Source organism: Carcharhinus amblyrhynchos, chromosome 25 (assembly GCF_965287045.1).
Source record: "Carcharhinus amblyrhynchos chromosome 25, sCarAmb.v2.hapA, whole genome shotgun sequence".
In the NCBI taxonomy this organism is placed as follows: domain Eukaryota; kingdom Metazoa; phylum Chordata; class Chondrichthyes; order Carcharhiniformes; family Carcharhinidae; genus Carcharhinus; species Carcharhinus amblyrhynchos.
In genome coordinates this window covers 8,747,890-8,767,388 of record NC_137348.1, presented here as the reverse complement: position 1 = coordinate 8,767,388, position 19,499 = coordinate 8,747,890, and the positions used below count along the sequence as shown (strand labels likewise).

Here is a 19,499-nt window from a genome sequence, read left to right as displayed (position 1 = left end):
TAAGGCATACGAAATAGAAAGCATTCTCACAGCTTGGTATAGCTCTGGCTCTGCCCAAGACCGCAAGCAACTACAAAAGGTCATGAATGTAGCCCAATCCATCACGCAAACCGACTTCCCATCCATTGACTCTGAGGACATTTCCCAGTGCCTCGGCAAAGCAGCCAGCATAATTAAGGACCCCACGCACCCCAGACATTCTCTCTTCCACCTTCTTCCTTCGGGAGAAAGATACGAAAGTCTGAGGTCTCGTACCAATCGATTCAAGAACAGCTTCTTCCCTGCTGCCATCAGACTTTTGAATGGACTTACCTCACATTAAGTTGATCTTTCTCTACATCCTGGCTATGACTCTAAAGTACATTCTGCACTCTGGCCTTTCCTTCTGTATGAATGATATGCTTTGTCTGTATAGCATGCAAGAAACAATACTTTTCACTGTATGCTAATACATGTGACAATGATAAATCAAATCAATTGGTACCCTAGATCACTGCATGGATGTGCTGTTTAATGTGGTGTTTTTATCTCTTTTTGGGTATTAATGTATTCAATTCCAGAACTGCTTTATTCCACATTCCCTGATTATGACAACTCTAAAATTTAAATCTGTGAATTCTGGGCATAAAATGAATTGTTGTTGGTGTTGATTGATTCATTATGAATCCTTTTTAATTTGCTTATGAACATCCAAATGTGCTTATGGAATAGAAGTAGGCCATTCAGCCCCTCTAGCCTGCTCCAGCAGTCATTAAGACCATCGCTGATCTGTTTGTGTTTTGAGTTACACATTCCCATTCACCCCGATAATTCTCTCACCTAACAAGAACCTGGTTACCTCTGCCTTTAAACATTCAGTGATCCCTCTTAAAACATAGAACATTACAGCGCAGTACAGGCCCTTCGGCCCTCGATGTTGCGCTGACCAGTGGAACCAATCTAATGAACCTCTAACCTAAACTATTCCAATGTTATCCATATGCCTATCCACTGACCATTTGAGCGCCCTTAAAGTTGGCGAGTCCACAACTGCTGCAGGCAGGGCATTCCACGCCCTTACTACCCTCTGAGTATAGAACCTACCTCTGACGTCCGTCCTATAATAACCACCCCTTAATTTAAAGCTATGTCCCCTCATGTTAGCCATCACCATCCAAGGAAAAAGGCTCTCTCTGTCCACCCTATCTAACCCTTTGATCATCTTGTATGCCTGAATTAGGTCACCTCGTAACCTTCTCTAATGAAAATAACCTCAAGTCCCTCAGCCTTTCCTCGTGAGACCTCCCACCATACCAGGCAACATCCTGGTAAACCTCCTCTGCACTCTTTCCAATGCCTCCACATCTTTCTTATAATTTCTTCTATTGTCTTCTGAGGTGATGGTGGTGGTGGGGTGGGGGTGTAGCTTTCCAGCCCCGCCCATTACAGGAATTGTAGGGGAGGAGGGAGGGGCAAACCATGCAAAGGTCTGTTGGCCTCTGGTGGGGTTTTCCAGTTTTGGGGCAAGCGCGAGTGGAAAATCCCACCCAGAGAGTTCCAAACTTGCACAACCCTCTGCGATGAAAGTTCCTCCTCGCCTCTGTCCTAAAAAGGCGAGGCCTAATTTTAAAACAGTGCCCCCTAGTTCTGGGCTCACCCATAAGAGAAAAAAAAACCACAATCCCACCCAGGCCCTATCCCCGTAACTCCATGCATTTACCCGAGCTAGTCGCCCCAACACTAAGGGGCAAATTAGCATGGCCAATCCACCTAACCCGCGTATCTTTGGACTGTGGGAGGAAACAGGAGCACTCAGAGGAAACCCACACAGACATGGGGAGAATGTGCAAACTCTGCACAGACAGTGACCCAAGGTGGAAATCAAACCCAGGTCCCTAGTGCTGAGAGGCAGCAGTGCTAACCACTGTGCTACCATGCTGCCTTACACGTATCATCTCACACTCATCAGGGTTAAATTCCATCTTGCACTTACCTGCCCATTTGACCATTCTGTCTATACCTTCTTGTAGCCCAAGGCTCTGCACCTGTTAACCATCTGTCCAATCTTTGTGCCATCCACAAACTTGCTAATCCTACTCACCACATAGTCAACAAAGAACAAAGAAAATTACAGCACAGGAACAGGCCCTCTGGCCCTCCAAGCCTGCGCAGACCATGCTGCTGGACTGAACTAAAACTCCTTACCCTTCCGGGGACCATATCCCTCTATTCCCATCCTATTCATGTATTTGTCGAGACGCCCATTGAAAGTCACTATTGTATCTGTTTCCACTACCTCCCCCAGCATCAAGTTCCAGGCACTCATCACCCTCTGTCTTAAAAAAAACTTGCCTCGTACATCTCCTTTAAACCTTGCCCCTCGCACCTTAGACCTATGCCCCTTAGTAATTGACTCTTCCACCCTGGGAAAAAGCCGTTGACTATCCACTCTGTCCATGCCCCTCATAATCTTGTAGACTTCTATCAGACTTTTTAATGTTTTTAACATTTAAATTCATTTTGTTTTTACTTTTAGTATAACAGGACAGGAGCATTCTATGTTCAACTTTCCCCATTGAAGAGAAGCCTGCCACATTGTAGAGACAGTGGGACTTGAGCACCCAGGCAGCTTTCTGTACACGTTTCAGGACAGACCCTTGTGTTGGAAGCTGCCCAGTTGGACCTGCATTGCAAAAGGTATTACATTTCATTTCTTCTGTTTCTCCAGGAGATTGTGGGTGTAGTAGTATTGTCTCAGGACTTTTATTCATTTCTGGGACATGGGTGTCACTGGCTGGGCCAGCATTTATTACCCATCCCTAGTTGCCCTTGAACTGAGTTGCTTGCTAGGCCATTTCAGAGGGCAGTTGAGAGTCAGCCACACTGTTGTGGCTCTGGAGTCGCATGTCTGCGTGTGTTTCCTCCGGGTGCTCCAATTTCATCTCTCAGTTCAAAGATGTGCAGGCTAGGTTAGTTGGCCATGCTAAATTGTCATACCGCCTGTCGATAAGGGGCAATCGACAAAATTCCATGATCATCAGTAAGTTATTAATGCCAGATTTTTTTTAATGTGGAGTTACGGGGATAGGGCCTGTCTACAATTGTTAGTAATTTAGAATTATAGAATCCCTACAGTGCAGAAGGAGGCCATTTGGTCCATTTGAGTTTGCACCAACCACAATCCCACCCAGGACCTAAAACCATAACTCCATGAATTTACCCTGCTAATCCCCTAACACTAAGGGGATTGTTGTCGGTGCTGGCTCAATGGGCCAGCTGACATCCTTCTGCACTGTAGGGATTCTATAACTCTGTTTTTTTTTTGAACAGGTTTGTATGTGTGTGTTTAAAACAGGAGTGCCTTTAGCTTATCAAGAAGCTCTGATATTGAGAGGCTATCCTTGTAAACCGAGTAATTTTGGAACCACTATGGTACAGGAGGAGAAATGTTACGAGGGTCGCTTTGAGTCTAGGCTTGCTTGATTCATTTGTTGTTTTTTAAACAAAATGTCCTGTGTGTGAATAGCTGCTTTATCTTCATTACAGGCATGTTCAAGGTGAGGACACAATATTCACAGAACTAGTTTCACTGCCAGCTTCAAAGATGTGACAGATGTGGTGAGCTGTTAACTGCTTCCAAAACACAACTGCTGGAGATACAGGCAGCAGATCACCTGAAGAGAAGTTTGTGCTTTGCTGGATCTTAAGCCGGTTTTGCAGATGCTGATCTCTGTATGTCTAACATCAACACTTCTATTTTGGATTTTGTGCGTGACCGTTTTGTTTTGTTCAATTTCTAATCTGTTAAATGTGATTAAAAGATGTGGAGATGCTGGGGTTGGACTGGGGGGTGGTGAGCACAGTAAGAAGTCTGTCCACACCAGGTTAAAGTCCAACAGGTTTATTTGTTGGTACAAGCTTTCGGAGCGCTCCTCTGTCCTCTGGTGAGTCATGTTAATCTGGTGCTGTGTGATTAAAAGAGGTTTCAGAGGTTGTCAGAAGCCATTTTTGTAATGAATGGTATGACTGACCTAATCCAGTCTGTGTCTGAGCCTAATCCGCTTAATTCACGCACGCCTCGTTACCTCTAGACGCAACTGTCCTTGAGCTGTCTTAGCAAGCATCCAACCTTGCAGCCTCTGTGAACAGGAGCTGAATGAAAATTCTGCTGCCTACATCCTAACTTAACATTTACCCTCAGCCCTGTACTCGCTGACATACATTGTCTTCTAGTCTAGCGATTTTAGAAATCTCACTGTTCTTTTCAAATCCCTTCCAACCTCCCTAATCAGCAGTGCTACAACCCTCTGATATTCTGTGCTCCTCCAATTCGGGCATTTTTTTGCACATCCCTGCATGCCAACCTGCACTGCTGCCTGACAGCGCCAGGAACCCAGGTTCAATTGGGTGACTGTTTGTGTGGAGTTTGCACATTCTCCCCCTGTGTCTGCGTGGGTTTCCTCTGGATGCTCCGGTTTCCTCCCGTGGTCCAAAGATGTTCAGGTTAGGTGGATTGGCCGTGCTAAATTGTCCCTTAGTGTCCGGAAGATGTTCAGGTTAGGTGGATTGGCCATGATAAATAGTCCCTTAGTGTGCAGGTGATGTTCAGGTTAGATGGATTGCCATGATAAATTGTCCCTTAGTGTCCTAAGATGTGTAGGTTAGTGGAATTAGCCATGGTAAATGTATGAGGTTACGGGGATAGGACAGAGGGAAGGATCTAGGTAGGATGCCCTTTCAGAAAGTTGGTGCAGACCTGATGGGCTGGGTGGCCTCTTTCTACACTGTAGGGATTCTATATTCATTGCTGTGCTGTTGGTTCAGCTGTCTAGGTCCTAAACTTCGGAATTGCCTCCCTACGTCCCTCTGCTTCTCCACTTCTCTTTCTCTCTTTGAGATGCTCCATAAAAACTACCTCTATGACCAGCTTTTGGTCACCTGTCTTAATATCTCCTGATGTGGCATGGTGTCAGATTTGCAGGATATCTTTTGAAGTGCCTTGGGAGGTTTTAGCATTAAAACTACCACACAAATGCAAGGATTGGCGGGGTGGGGGGAGGGAAAGGGATGTTGGGGAGGCAGGTGATGGTTATACATTGGTAAGAGTAATCCAGAGGGTCCAACTAATGGTCTGGGCCATTGGTTCAAATCCCACCTCGGCAGCTGGTAGAGCTTAGATGCAATTGATTAATCGTGTTCCCCAGCAACAGAGGAATCCGGGCAGGCAAAACCCCTAGAAACTGATGGGACTGGAAGATCCCACCACTGACCAATGGTGGACTGCCTCTGCTGCTGCAAAATATTCCACAGTGGGGCTCGAAAACCCCGCTTTTACTGGCATGCCCGCCCTAGGACAATGGAGAATGCCATCCTATGACCCTCGCCACCCCCACCCCTGAAATGGTGCGGGCGTGCCACGACACCACCATTCATTGTCATAAAAACCCATCTAGTCCAATAATGACCCTTTCAGGAAAGGGGATCTGCTGTCCTTACCCGGCCTGGCCTACATGTGACTCCAGACCAACAACATAGAAACTAAAAGAAGTAGACCATTCGGCCCTTCGAGCCTGCTCCCACATTCATTTTGATCATGGCCGAGCATCGAATTTAATATCCTGATCTTATCACGAACGCAGTATTTCCTCCCCCGCCCCACCCCCTCCAAATATCCCTTGATCCCTTTAGCCCCAAGAGCTATATCTAATTTCTTCTTGAAATCGCACAACGTTTTGGCCTCAACTACTTTCAGTGGTGGTGAATTCCACGCATTCATCACCTTCTGGGCGAAGAAATTTCTCCTCACATCAGTCCTAAAAGGTTGACCTCTTATCCTTTAACCTTTTGACTGTTAACTGCCTCCCCTGAAATGGCCCTAGCAAAATGCTTGGTTTAAAGGCAATTAGAGATGGGCAATAAGTGTTGATCCAGCCCACAAGAATAATCTATGAAGCTGTTGTTGTGCTATTCAGTTTTTTTTAGATTCATAGGCTACCAAATGTGTAGATTTTTGGAATGCAAATGAAATCCTGGAAGAGTTTGTAGTGTAAGCATCTGGCACATATAGGGTTAATGTGGGATTGAGTACAGTTCCACTCTCGCATGATGTTGGAGAACACATGACCCAGACCTAGGGGACAATGTGATGTTGAGCAGGGATGTATAAAGAGGTAAAAATGAAGATAGCTCCTAGTCTATACTCATTACATTTATAAATAATTCAATTAGTTCATACTGACTTGCAGTTCATTGAATCATAGAATCCCTACAGTGCAGAAGGAATCTGTGCACCGACTCTCTCTGACACAGTACCTTTCCCAGGCCCATTCCCCCACCCTATACCCGTATCCTCACACATTTAGCATGGCCAGTCCCACTAACCCGCATGTCTTTGGGCTGTGGGAGGAAACCAAAGCCCATGCAGACGTGGGGAGAATGTGCAAACTCTGCACAGACAGTGATCCAAAGCCGGAATTGAACCTGGGTCCCTGGCGCTGTGATGCGGCAGTGCTAACCACTGTGCCACCCAGTATGGGACTCCCAGTATTTGATAGATTGGCTACTAACCTACCGAGGACCATGAAGACTTCTTTGAGCATTTCATTCTGTAACCAACACCCTCCGAAGAGAGCTAAACGTGTTACTCTTGGAGCTAGCATGTGGACTCCCCACCATCCTCCAACTTCACCCTAAAAATCCTACTAATTGTCCTGGCTTGAGACAATTCACACCTCTTTAACCTGTGATTATTCTCTCCACGCGCACTGTACCTGTAAAGACTTGATTACCCATAAAGACTCTCATTCCAACCATTCTTTTCATTCTAATCTGTAATTATCTTACAATTGTGTCTTTGCCTTTATATGCTGTGTTTGTGAACTGACCACTCATCTGATGAAGGAACAATGCTCCGAAAGCTTGTGATTCCAGATAAACCTGTTGGATTTTAACCTGTTGTGAGACTTCTTACCCTGTGTTCACTCTAAAACATTGCATATCCAATTAATATTTGAACCGTGGGGATAAATGTAAACCTGGATTCCTCGATTTAAAATCATTCTTTTGTTCAATTTCTCTGCAGGTCGAAAGCTATGTGGTTGCTACAGCAATCTTCATATTGACAACTCTCTTGATAATCTATAGTTCCAGCAGTGGCAATGACTCACTGCATTACAAAGGCGAATTTGTCTACAGTGCTGTGAATCGAGCGCCATTCAATTTAAGGAAATGGGTCACAAAAGATGGTTACTTACCAGTTATTGAAAACAAGGTAAGAAAAATTGTGCAATCTGTTTCCCTTGTGGAATAATTTATTACCCGTTGGCAAGTAATTCAGTTGTGAATTCAGAGGGACTGCTTTTCTCGGAGAGAGTTTAGAATGTGGAACTTGCGAACAAAAGGAGGAATGGCAGATACATTTAAGGTGTAGCTGGACAAACAAAGGAAGCAGCAAGGTATGAAGAATTGGGGGTGGCATGGTGGCACAGTGGTTAGCACTGCTGCCTCACAGCAGCAGGACCTGGGTTCTCTGCCCAGTTTGGGTCCCTGTCTGTGTGGAGTTTGCACGTTCTCCCCGTGTCTGCATGGGTTTCCTCTGGGTGCTCCCACAGTTCAGATGTGCTGGTCAGGCGCATTGGCCGTGCTGAATTCTCTGTCAGTGTACCCGAACAGGTGCTGAAGTGTGGCAATCAGGGAATTTTCACAGTAACTTCATTGCAGTGTTAATGTAAACCTACTTGTGACTAATAAATAAACAAACTGTTATGAAATAAAAAAGCTGGAAAATCCTGCCTTCTGTTTTGAGTACCTGTCTTTTTGATTCAATTTATTATTGTCACAGGTATTGGAATACAGTGAAAAGTATTGTTTTTTCACGCACTACCCAGACAAAGCATACAGTTCATAGAGAAGGAAAGGCTGTAGTGTTACAGCCATAGCTGGGGTGTAGACAAAGATTAACTTAACGCAAGGTAGATTTATTCAAAAGTCTGATGGCAGCAGGAAAGAAGCTGTTCTTGAGTCATTTGGTACATGACCTCAGACTTTTGTGTCTTTTTCCCAAAGGAAGAAGATGGAAGAGAGAATGTCTGGGATCCATAATTATGCTGGCTGCTTTGCCGAGGCAGCAGGAAGTGTCGACAGAGTCAGGGGGTGGGAGGCTGGTTTGCGTGATAGATTGGGCTACATTCCCGACCTTTAGTAGTTTCTTTCAGCCTCGCGCAGAATAGGTCTTAAGTCTCTCATTGACGTTGAGTTCTCTGAGGACGATCCCAGCTTTTCTCATCTCACCACACGCACATGACAAGATTATTGATGCCGCAATAGCACAGTGAGCAGCGTTGCTGCTTCATATTGCCAGGGACCTGGGTTTGATTCTGGCCTTGGGTGACTGTTTGTGTGAAGTTTGTCCATTCTCCCTGTGTCTGCCATGTGAGTTTCCTCCCACGGCCCAGCAAATTAGGTGGATTGGCCATGCTAAATTGACCCTTTGTGTTAGGGGCACTTGCAGGGCTAATATGTGAGATTATGGGGATGGGGCTTGGGTATGGATTGTTGTCGGTGCAGGCTGAATGGGCTAAGTGGCCTCTATCTATCTATTCAGATGGAGTTTAATTTAGACAAATGCAAGGTGATGCATTTTGGTAGATTGAGCCAGAGCAGGACTTACTCAGTTAATGGTAGGGTGTTGGGGAGAGTTACAGAACAAAGATCTAGAGGTACATGTTCATAGCTCCTTGAAAATGGAGTCACAGGTGGACAGAGTGGTGAAGAAGGCATTTGGCATACTTGGTTTCGTTGGTCAGGAGTTGGGACATCTAGTTGAAGCTGGACAAGATATTGTTAAGGCCACACTTGGAATACTGTGTGCAGCTCTGGTCACTCTATTTTAGAAAAGATATTAGAAAGAGTGCAAAAAAGATTTACTAGGATGTACTGGGACTTGATGGTTTGAGTTATAAGGAGAGGTGGGATAGACTGGGACCTTTTTCCTCTGGAGTGTAGAAGGCTGAGGGGTGATCTTATAGAGGTCTATAAAATAATGAGGGGCACGGATCAGCTAGATAGTCAATATCTTTTCCCAAAAGTAGGGGAGTCTAAAACTAGAGGGCATAGTTTTAGGGTGAGAGGGGAGAGATACAAAAGCGTCCTGAGGGGCAGTTCCCTCGTACAGAGAGTGGTGAGTGTCTGAAACAAGCTGCCAGAGGTAGTAGTAGAGGTGGATACAATTTTGTCTTCTAAAAAGCATTTAGACAGTTACATGGGTATAGAGGGATATGGGCCAAATGTGGACAATTGGGATTAGCTTAAAGGTTTAGAAGAAAGGGCGTCACGGACAAGTTGGGCCGAAGGGTCTGTTTCTGTGCTGTAAACCTCTATGACTGTATCTGCGCTGTAGGGATTCTAGGATTGTAAGCTGGAAGCTTGTGAATCAGCAAGTTCAGGCTTTTAACAAATTGTTTCCTCCCAGCTATTTTTCATGCTTCAGGATGGTTTGTGTCCTTTGTGTGATAATGAATACCATCCCCTCTGCTGGGCTTTCTTCATTACTCCGCAAGTCTTTCCTCAGGTATTGTAAAGAGGATCTGAATGTTAACTCGGTAATAAACCAAGCACTGAAAAAACAAAATGTGGCTGGTTTGATATTTGTGTTAAGTAAATGGGCTGGATTTGATTTAGTGTGACCAAACCCTATTAACATGCTAAAAACCATTAATATAAGGCTGAATTGGTTTTGTAAGGAGGCTTAATGTGTTAGAACAGTCAGTTATTCATCTCAAACTGCTCAACTGTTTTACCAACAATTAATAATTGTGATATAAAATCTTCGGTGTGTTGAAAAATTTCCCCTTCATTTACTCCCTCCTGTTTTCCTGTTCTCCTGAAGGAGTCTTTATGTTTGGCCCAGCTCCGGGGGAACCCGGTGCCACCGCTGCCCAGTCACCCTCGGCAATCAAACATGCTTTTCAGCTACGTGACTATCAGGACTGAAAACCACTGTTGCTTATGACTTCCCTGTTCTCTCAACCATTTGTTTTCATTTATTATTGTCACGTATTAGTATACAGTGAAAACTATTGTTTCTTGCGTGCTGTGCAGACAAAACATACAGTTCATAGAGTATATAGGTGAGAAGGCAGGGAAAGGATGTAGAATTCAGTGTTACAGACCTAGCGAAGGTGTAGTGAAAGATCAGCTCTATATATGGTAGGCCTGTTCGAAAGTCTGATGGCAGCAGGGAAGAAGCTGTTCTTGAGTCGCTTGGTACGTGATCCCAGACTTCTGTATCTTTTTCCCGATGGGAGAAGGTGGAAAAGCCTATGTCCGTCGTGCATGGGGTCCTTAATTATGTTGGCTGCTTTTCCTAGGCAGCGAGGAGTGTAGACGGAGTCAGTGGATGGGAGGCTGGTTTGCATGATGGACTGGGCTATGTTCACAATCCTTTGTAGTTTCTTGCCGTCTTGGTCAGAGCAGGAGTCTTGCCAAGCTGTGATACATCCGGAAAGGATGCTTTCTATGGTGCGTCTGTAAAATTTGGTGAGAGTCATAGCAGACATGTTGCATTTTCTTGGCGTCCTGAGAAATTAGAGGCTTTTGTAGACTTTCTTAACTGCAGCATCAGTGTGGAGAGACCAGGATAGGTTGTTGGTGATCTGAACACCTTGAAACCTGAAGCTCTTGACCATTGTTGTTTCATCACCATTGCTGTAGACAGGGCCATGTCCTCCTCTCTGCTTCCTGAAGTGGATGACTATCTGCTTCATTTTATTCAGATTGAGAGAGAGATTATTACCATTGCACCATTTCACCAGATTCTCTATCTGACCTCCATCTGAACTCTGATTCTACAAGTTTATTGAACTCAACTGGGACTGTGGATGGATCTTCCCAGTTTCGCCTGAGTGCCATAGCAAGAATGATTTACCAGGCAATGAAGGCAGCTAACAACTACAAAGGGTAAAATATCTAGCAACGACATATGACATAATGATAGGGAGATAATTAGCAATTTGGTCCCTCGAGCCTGTCTTACACCCAAAATGGGGCGAACATCATAACTGGAGATTTCCTACTCCTTTCCCGACTCCTCCCCTTACTGCCAACAGCCATGTGACCTCCCAACAGAGGCACAAAGAAAATCAGAGAAAACCCATTGACCCATCAGGGAAATAATTGAATCTGATGAATTCCTATGTGGTCCCCTCAAGTGATGGAAAGTAGACCAGGAGACCTCATTGACCATCCATGCATTGGTTGTTAGTCCACTTCCTTTCCACATGATGTGATGAAGAACTGTACAGTACAGCACAGGACTAGGCTCTTTGGCCCTCCAAGCTTGTGCCGATCATGTTTACCTATCTAGACCAGTTGTTTATATCCCACTATTTCCTGTTTGTTTATATGTCTGTCAAGATAAGTCTTAAATGTGGCTAATGTAACTGCCTCAACCACCTCACTTGGCAATGCATTCCAGGCCCCCTCCACCTTTGTGTAAAAAAAAACTTACCCCCTGCATCTCCACTGAACCTTCCCCCTCTTGTCTTGAACTTGTGCCCCCTTGTAATTGTTATTTCTGCCTTGGGGAAAAGCTGCCAACTGTTCAGCCTATCTATACCCCTCATAATTTAATAAACTTCTATTAGGCTGCCCCTCAGCCTCTGTCTGTCCAGGGAGAACCACATTGGAGTGATGGGTACAACGCCCATTGTTGCTTTAACATTGGTATGATGATACTGTGCCTTTACAAAATGCATTTATATAACGTTTCTTGTGAGGAGTATGTTTTATATTTCAGCTCTGATTACGGTGCTGATTGTCTACAACCAGCAGCCCACATGCTGAGAATGCAGAAGAATGATGGCACCTAATTATTGGATTGTTTGTTTTACTCTGAGTAATAGCTTTTTGTTTTGGGTTTCGCTTGGGGTTTCAGAATAGGATTTAATTAGACTGATTGACAAGAGAGTGTCATGTGAATGGCAGAGCACGAGACAAACAGGCCGCTGCTGTTTAAATTTGAAAAGGAACAGCAGCTCTTTATCTCTCTCTCTCTCTCACTATCTCTCTGGAAGTTGAAATCTGAGACCTGCTGGAAAGTAGGCATCTCTCTCCTGAGGTCTTCAAAAGGCAAGAGGTGTTTTCTCCCTCTCTTTTTCTCTGGAGTTCTGCTGTTTGAAGACAGATCTTTCTCTGGAGGCTGCTGTCTGAGAGTCAGAAGGCATATGTCTCTCTGCACCTCTTTCCAGAGATGTTAAAAAGCTGGAGGATTAGCAACTCGCATAAGCCTGTGTGTTTTGCTAATTGATTCTGAGAAGAAGTTTACGCCTATTAGAAATATTGCTTAAATTGGAACTAATCGAGGTAGGCTAGTGGTTAAGAATTAAACCTTGTCATGTTTAAGTATTTCACTTGGTAAAAGTTGTACCAGTTCCTTTTGTTTATAGTTAAACTGTATTGTAAATAAAGTTTGTTTTAATAAATGCTTCCTGGTGGGAAAATAGAATCACACCTGGAGTGAAATACCTTATGTTTTAAGGTTTAAAGTTTATTTATTAGTGTCGCAAGTAGGCTTACATTAACACTGCAATGAAGTTTCTGTGAAAACCCCCTCATGCTCACACTAATGCCAAAATCTGGGTTAACTTCATAGTGTACCTTGGAGTTTCTGATCTGGCTCCTAACAGCAGTGATCCAATGCTACTCTTATTTCAGACGATGAACCTTCGCTGTGGACAGTGTGCACTCATTACCAGCTCCAGCCACTTACTGGGCAGTGAGTTGGGGTCACAAATTGACAAGACAGAGTGCACCATCCGCATGAATGACGCGCCGACAACGGGATACGAGAAGGATGTTGGGAGCAAGACAACACTGCGCATCGTCGCCCATTCCAGTGTTTATCGGGTGCTAAGGAAGCCCAAGGAGTTCCTTAACAAAAGCCAGGAAACTGCCTGTATCTTCTGGGGCCCTCCACAGAAAATGCTGAAGACCAGCCGAGGGAACCTGTACAAACTGATTCACCAGGCTGGCTTGGTATTCCCCAACCTGTTCGCGTTTATTATTGCTCCGAAGAGGATGCAGCAGTTTGATGACTTATTTCAGAGGGAAACTGGGAGAGACAGGTACAGTATCATAGGATTCTGCAGTACAGGAAGAGGCCCTTCCAACCCATCGTGTCTGCGCCAGCCATCAGACACCTATCTATTCAATCCCATTTTCAAGCACTTGGTCCGTAGCCTAATTGTATGCTGTGGCGTTTCAAGTGCCTATTTAAATGCTGAGGGTTCCCACCTCTACCACCCTTTCAGGCTGTGAGTTCCAGATTCTCACCACGCTCTGGGTGAAAAGGTCTTTCCTCAAATCCCCTCTAAATCTCACCTTTTCTGACCTTATGTCCTCTGCACCCTTTCTAGTGCATTCACACCCTTCCTCTAGCTGTGGCCTAATGAGTGTTTTATACAACTCAGTCATGACCTCTCTGCTCTTATATTCGATACATAAGAACATAAGAACATAAGAAATAGGAGCAGGAGTAGGCCATCTAGCCCTTCGAGCCTGCCCCGCCATTCAATAAGATCATGGCTGATCTGTCGTGGCTCAGTTCCACTTTCCCGCCCTCTCCCCATAACCCTTAATCCCTTCTCTCTTATCAAAAACTCAGCTGGATACTCAGCTAATAAAGGCAAGTATTTCATATGCTTTCTTAACTACCTTATCTACTTATCCTGCTGCCTTGAGGGACCTATGGACAAGCACCCTAAGGTCCCTCTGGTCCTCTGTACTTCCTAGTGTTTTGCCATTCATTATGTGTTCCCTAGACGTGTGCATCACCTCACGCTTTTCAGGGTTAAATTCCATTTGCCACTGCCTCTACCCATCTGACCAGCCTGTCTATACCATCCTGTAAACTAAGGCTTTCCTCCTCAGTATTCACCACACCATCAGTTTTCATGTTACCTGTGAAGTTAGTGATCATACCTCTCACATTCACATCTAAATCATTAATATACACTACAACCAGCAAGGGATTCAATATTGATCCCTGTGGTACACCACTGGACACAGGCTTTTAATCACAAAAGCAACTTCTGAGTATCACCCTCTACATGCTACCAATTACATAGAACATTTAGAACATAGAAAAACTACAGCACAACAGGCCCTTTGGCCCTCAAGTTGCGCCGATCATATCCCCACCTACCAGGCCTATCTATGACCCTCAATCCCATTAAATCCCATGTACTCGTCCAGGAGCCTCTTAAAAGACCCCAATGAGTTTGCCTCCACCACCACCGGCAGCCAATTCCACTCACTCACCATCCTCTGAGTGAAATTAGCCAAATTTGGATCCAATTTGCCAAACTGCCCTGGATCCCATGGGCTCTTCCCTTCTTGATCAGTTTCTTGTGTGGGGCCTTCTCAAAAGCCTCACTGAAGCCCATGCAGAGGTGGGAACCCTCAACATTTAAACAGCATTTCATGTAGACTACATCAACTGCACTGCTCTCACCTCCTTGAAAAATTCAATCAAAAATGTTAAACATGGCCTTCACCTGTCAAAGCCACAATGACTATCCTTAATTAATCCTTGCCCCTCCAAGTGGAGATTAATCCAGTATCTCAGAATTTCTTCCAATACTTTCCCTACCATTGATGTTAGACTCACTGGCCTGTAATTACCTAGGGATTTTCCAGCTGCGCTCACCCCAAACCTGGAACATTCCGCCCGAGGTCAATGGACCTTTTGCATGGTCCGTCCCTCCCAAGAAATCCTGCGTGATAGTGAGAAAAACTCCCCCTTGTTTTTCCCACCTTCCCTTCTTGAATAAAGGTACCACATTAGCTGTCCTCTGGTCCATCTTTCCTGTGGCCAGAGAGGATTTGAAAATTAGCATCAGAATCCCTGCAATCCACCTCTCTTGTTTCACACAGTAGCTGAGGAAACATCTCACCTGGGCCTGATGCTTATTTTGGGAAAGGGGCTTTGGCTTGTATGTTATAGTTCTTAACATTCCCCACCTTCGCCTCCCAACAATGTTCCCCCTTTCCTGAAAGTTTTGATCCCTTGTGGGGTTTTATTGTCCCACTAGCCACTTTTATACCCCAGCCTTGGCTGCCTACAGCTAGTGCCACTCAATGTCTGCATGTTAGCCCTTCCCAACTGGAGTCACTAAATTGTGATCAGGATGAACTGGTTGCTTTTCCTTGCACCCACCCCCTCACCTCACCCCATCCCATGCATCCCACTTCTGAGGGCAGTTAACAATCAACCACATTGCTGTGGCTCTGGAGTCACATGTAGGCCAGACCGGATAAGGACGGCAGATTTCCTTCCCTAAAGGCCTTTAGTGAATCAGATGGGTTTTGCAACAATCGTCATGAAAACCATTCCTGAGACTAGCTTTATATTTCCGAATGTAGTCATTGAATTTAAATTCCATTAGTTGCTGTGGTGGGATTTGAATCTGTGACCCCAGAGCATTAGCTGTTGATTGCTGGTCAAGTGACTTTGCCATTACCACAGCCACCCTTACAATTTCCATTCCGAGCCATTCACCATCCTGACTGGGAAATATATCACCGTTCCTTTATGTGGCTCGATCAAAATCCTGGAACTCCCTCCCTCACAGCACTGTGGGGTGTAACTACACCACATGGACTGCAGTGTTTCAGGAAGACAGCTCATCACCACCTTCCGAAGGGCAGTTAAGGATTGACAATAAATGCTGGCCTAGCTAATGACGGCCGCATCCTGTGAAAGAACTTTTAAAAAGTCTTTGGGTGGGATTTTCTGGCCACGCTCGCCTCAAAACAAGAACCCCCTCCCAAATCGAGGAATCTCTGCATGGTCGCCCCCCCCCACCCACCCACTGCCCAAATGCCTACTATGATTCCTGTGGCAGACGGGACAGGAAAATTCTTCCCTTCGTGTGAAACATAAACACTGGCGTTGGCTTTCAGGATTGTGTCTATGCCATAAATTCTCTTTTTTTTGGATGTTTAATGATGTAGATGTTTTGGGCAGCACAATGGTTAGCCCTGCTGCCCCACAGCACCAGGAACCCGGGTTCGATTCCTGGCTTGGGTCATTGCCTGTGTGGAGTTTGCACGTTCTCCCCGTGGGTTTCCACCGGGTGCTCCGGTTTCCTTCCACAGTCCGAAGGATGTGTGGGTTAGGTAGATTGGCCATGCTAAAATACCCCTTAGTGTCAGAGAGACTAACAGGGTAAATATGTGGGGTTATGGGGTAGGGCCTGGTCGGATTGTTGTCGGTGCAGACTCGATGGGCCAAATGACTTCCTCCTACGCTATAGACAGTCTATGATTATTATTAACAGGACTTTCTTTTCCTCCTTGTCTCTGAAGAAAAAAATCACATTCCTGGCTGAGTACGGGCTGGTTCACAATGGTGATAGCCATCGAACTCTGTGACAACGTCCAGGTGTATGGAATGGCCCCTCCCAATCACTGCAAGTAAGTGCTTTTTTCTGATTTCATTTGATTTGATTTATTATTGCCACATGTATTGGGATTCAGTGAAATGTATTTTTTTGTGTGCAATAAGACAAAACATACCATTCATAGAGTACAATGGGGGAGAAGAAAAGGAGAGGGTGCAGAATTTGCAGTCATATCTAGGATGTAGAGAAAGATCGACTTAATACATGGTCGGTCCATTCAAAAGTCTGATGGCAGCAGGGAAGAAGCTTTTCTTGAGTTGGTTGGTACGTGATCTTTTGTATCTTTTTCCCAACGGAAGAAGGTGGAAGAGAAAATGTCTGGGGTGTGGGGTGACCAGAATTGGACACGGTATTCCAAATGTGGCCTAACCAACGTTTTATATAACTGTAACATAATTTGCCAAATTTTATACTCGATGCCCTAGCCGATGAAGGCAAGCGTGCAATATGTTTTCTTCACCATCTTTTCCACCTGTGCTGCCACTTTCAAGGATCTGTGGACCTGTACTCCCAGATCTGTCTGTGTCTACGCGCCTGATGTTTCTGCCATTTATTTTGTAGCCCCCACCTGAATTGGGTCTACCAAAATGCATCACCTCGCATTTGTCTGGATTAAGTTCCATCTGCCATTTCTCCGGCCAATTTTCCAGCCTATCTGTATCCTGCTGTATTAATCTTCATCACTATCCGCAACTCCGGCAATCTTAGTATCATCTGCAAAATTAGTAATCAGGCTGACTATATTTTCTTCCAAGTTATTTACATGTTACATACAGCAGAAGTCCCAACACTGATCCTTGCGGAACACTACTGGTTACAGACCTCCATTCAGAAACACACCCTTCCATAGCTACTCTGTCTTCTATGGCCAAGCAGTTCTGAATCCATCTAGTTAGTTCACCCCTGATTCTGTGTGATTTAATCTTTTGCACCAGCCTGCCATGAGGGATCTTGTCAAATGCTTTACTAAAGTCTGTGTAGACAACATCTACGGTCCTTCCCTCATCAACCATTTCTGTTACCTCCTCAAGAAACTCAATCACATTAGTGAGACATGACCTCCCTCATACAAAACCATGCTGCCTGTCGCTAATGAGGCCATTCCATTCCAAATGTGTATAGATCCTGTCCCTAAGAATCTTCTCCAACAATTTTGCTATCCTGACATCAAGCTCATACGATACCCTGGACATATTTTCAGTTCAGCCTCCAGTGGCCCCTCTTGTTCAAGACTGTTTGTAATCCACCAGTGGTGACCACTTCATCTTGCTGCAACAGAACTCCCAGCTGTCTGGCTGGCAACTCTTTAAGGTGGGGATTCCTCTCCTGATGTCATAGAATCATAGACTCCCTACAATGCAGAAGGAGGCCGTTCAGCCCATCAAGTCTGCACTGCCTCTCTGACAGTATCTTAACCAAGCCCTCTCTCCTGCCCTATCCCTGTAACCCCATGCATTCACCATGGCTAATCTCCCAAACCGACACATCTTGGAGACTAAAGGGCAATTTAGCGTGGCCAATTCCCCTAACCTACATCCCCCGAACCTACACGTCTTTGGACTTTGGGAGGAAATTAGAGTATTTGGAGGAAACTCCCGCAGACACTGGGAGAACATGCAGACTTCACACAGACAGGCACCCAAGAGGTGCTGGTTGGGTGCATTGGCCATGCTAAATTCTTCCTCAGTGTATCTGAACAAGCGTCGGAGTGTGGCGACTAGGGGAATTTCACAGTAACTTCGTTGCAGCGTTAATGTAAACCTACTTATGACTCTAAAGAAAAACTTAAAAAAGAAACTTAAAAGAAGTGGGGAGGAATAAGAAAACGATATTGGTGTTTGTAACTATTGCACAAACTCATGGTGGAGTTGAGGCAAAATAACATTAAATAGTCTCCTTTTTTTGTGTTCTCATTGGAGGAAAAAAACTGTTTTTAATTTTCAGAGAAGTTCAGCCCAAGCACCTGCCTTATCATTATTACGAGCCGAAAGGTCCTGATGAATGTAAGACATTCGTGGGGAATGAGCGAGCCAAGAAGGGGAATCACCATCGCTTCATCACCGAGAAAGACGTGTTTGCTGAATGGGCGAAGCTCTACAACATTTCCTTCTTGCAGCCCAGCTGGTGACCTGCTTGTGACACCCATTGCAGCCGTGTGCTGCCTTCATGAACTTCTAGCTCCTAGCTTAGAAACGAAAACATTCCAGCATCAAAGGCTGCAATGTACAGATCTGTACTATCAGTGTGCGGGGAATTACTGTGACACTCAAACATTCGGTCAGGTGATGGGGGAAGGGGGAGGGTGACAGACAAGGAAACCAGAAAGATAAATTCCAACGTTACACTCACCCTGTTGGATACTGACTGCTTTAAAATGCACTGTGGGCCAGATTGTGGAACCACTTTGCCCCCCTTAAGCCGACTTGCATTTAAGGCGCAACTGTTCATTTGTGACAGACTGTGTTTCAACTCTCACCAACGCGACGCCTCTTCCTGTTTCAAGTCCAATGACGGCCTCACAACAGTAACGCCACCGAGCGCCCAGAACCACCGAATAATCATTGTGTAGAGTGGGGAAGTGCTTTCGTCCTCAGATAGAGGTTTTTTTTTAAATTACGTTCCCTTGATCTTCATTCACGTCAGCTAACAGATGTTAATTAATAAACAATTAGCCCTTCCTTTGCTGGTCCTTCAAGAACCAGCTTCTTGTGAAAGAGGCACCCTGCTGTCTAATAATGTCGTTCAAAAGAACTGGGCCAACTTTCTGTTTCTCTCTGCATTGATTTTTATGGCTGATTTGAGAGCTGTTGTTTGGGTTTGTGGGGGGGGGGGGGGGGGGGGGTGGTGGGTGGGCAGCGGTGGGGGCAGGGATGAGTTTGCGTCGTGGTGTCCAATGGATGTGAAGAAATCCAGAATTCGGTGACACCTGCAAGGGACGCAAGACTTGTTGCGAAGTGATGGACAAGATCCACAGTTTTAACCTGTTTTGTACTAGGGCTGAGCTCTCACTAATATTTATATGGGGGGGGTGAGGGGGACACATATATCCTACATGTAAAC

At 45.1% G+C, this 19,499-nt stretch overlaps 1 protein-coding gene across 1 annotated transcript in view; it reads left to right on the top strand.

The window, feature by feature from the left end:
- st6galnac6 (ST6 (alpha-N-acetyl-neuraminyl-2,3-beta-galactosyl-1,3)-N-acetylgalactosaminide alpha-2,6-sialyltransferase 6) overlaps positions 1-19,247 on the top strand; it is a 59,445-nt gene extending 40,198 nt beyond the window's left edge. Inside the window, exons 3-8 of the mRNA XM_080212222.1 lie at positions 2,516-2,676; positions 3,526-3,711; positions 7,061-7,249; positions 12,691-13,100; positions 16,345-16,452; positions 18,384-19,247. Coding sequence (XP_080068348.1) covers positions 3,700-3,711; positions 7,061-7,249; positions 12,691-13,100; positions 16,345-16,452; positions 18,384-18,567 — 903 coding nt within the window. The 5' untranslated portion in view covers positions 2,516-2,676; positions 3,526-3,699 and the 3' untranslated portion in view covers positions 18,568-19,247. The remainder of the gene's footprint in view (positions 1-2,515; positions 2,677-3,525; positions 3,712-7,060; positions 7,250-12,690; positions 13,101-16,344; positions 16,453-18,383) is intronic.
- The last annotated feature ends 252 nt before the right edge of the window (positions 19,248-19,499 follow it).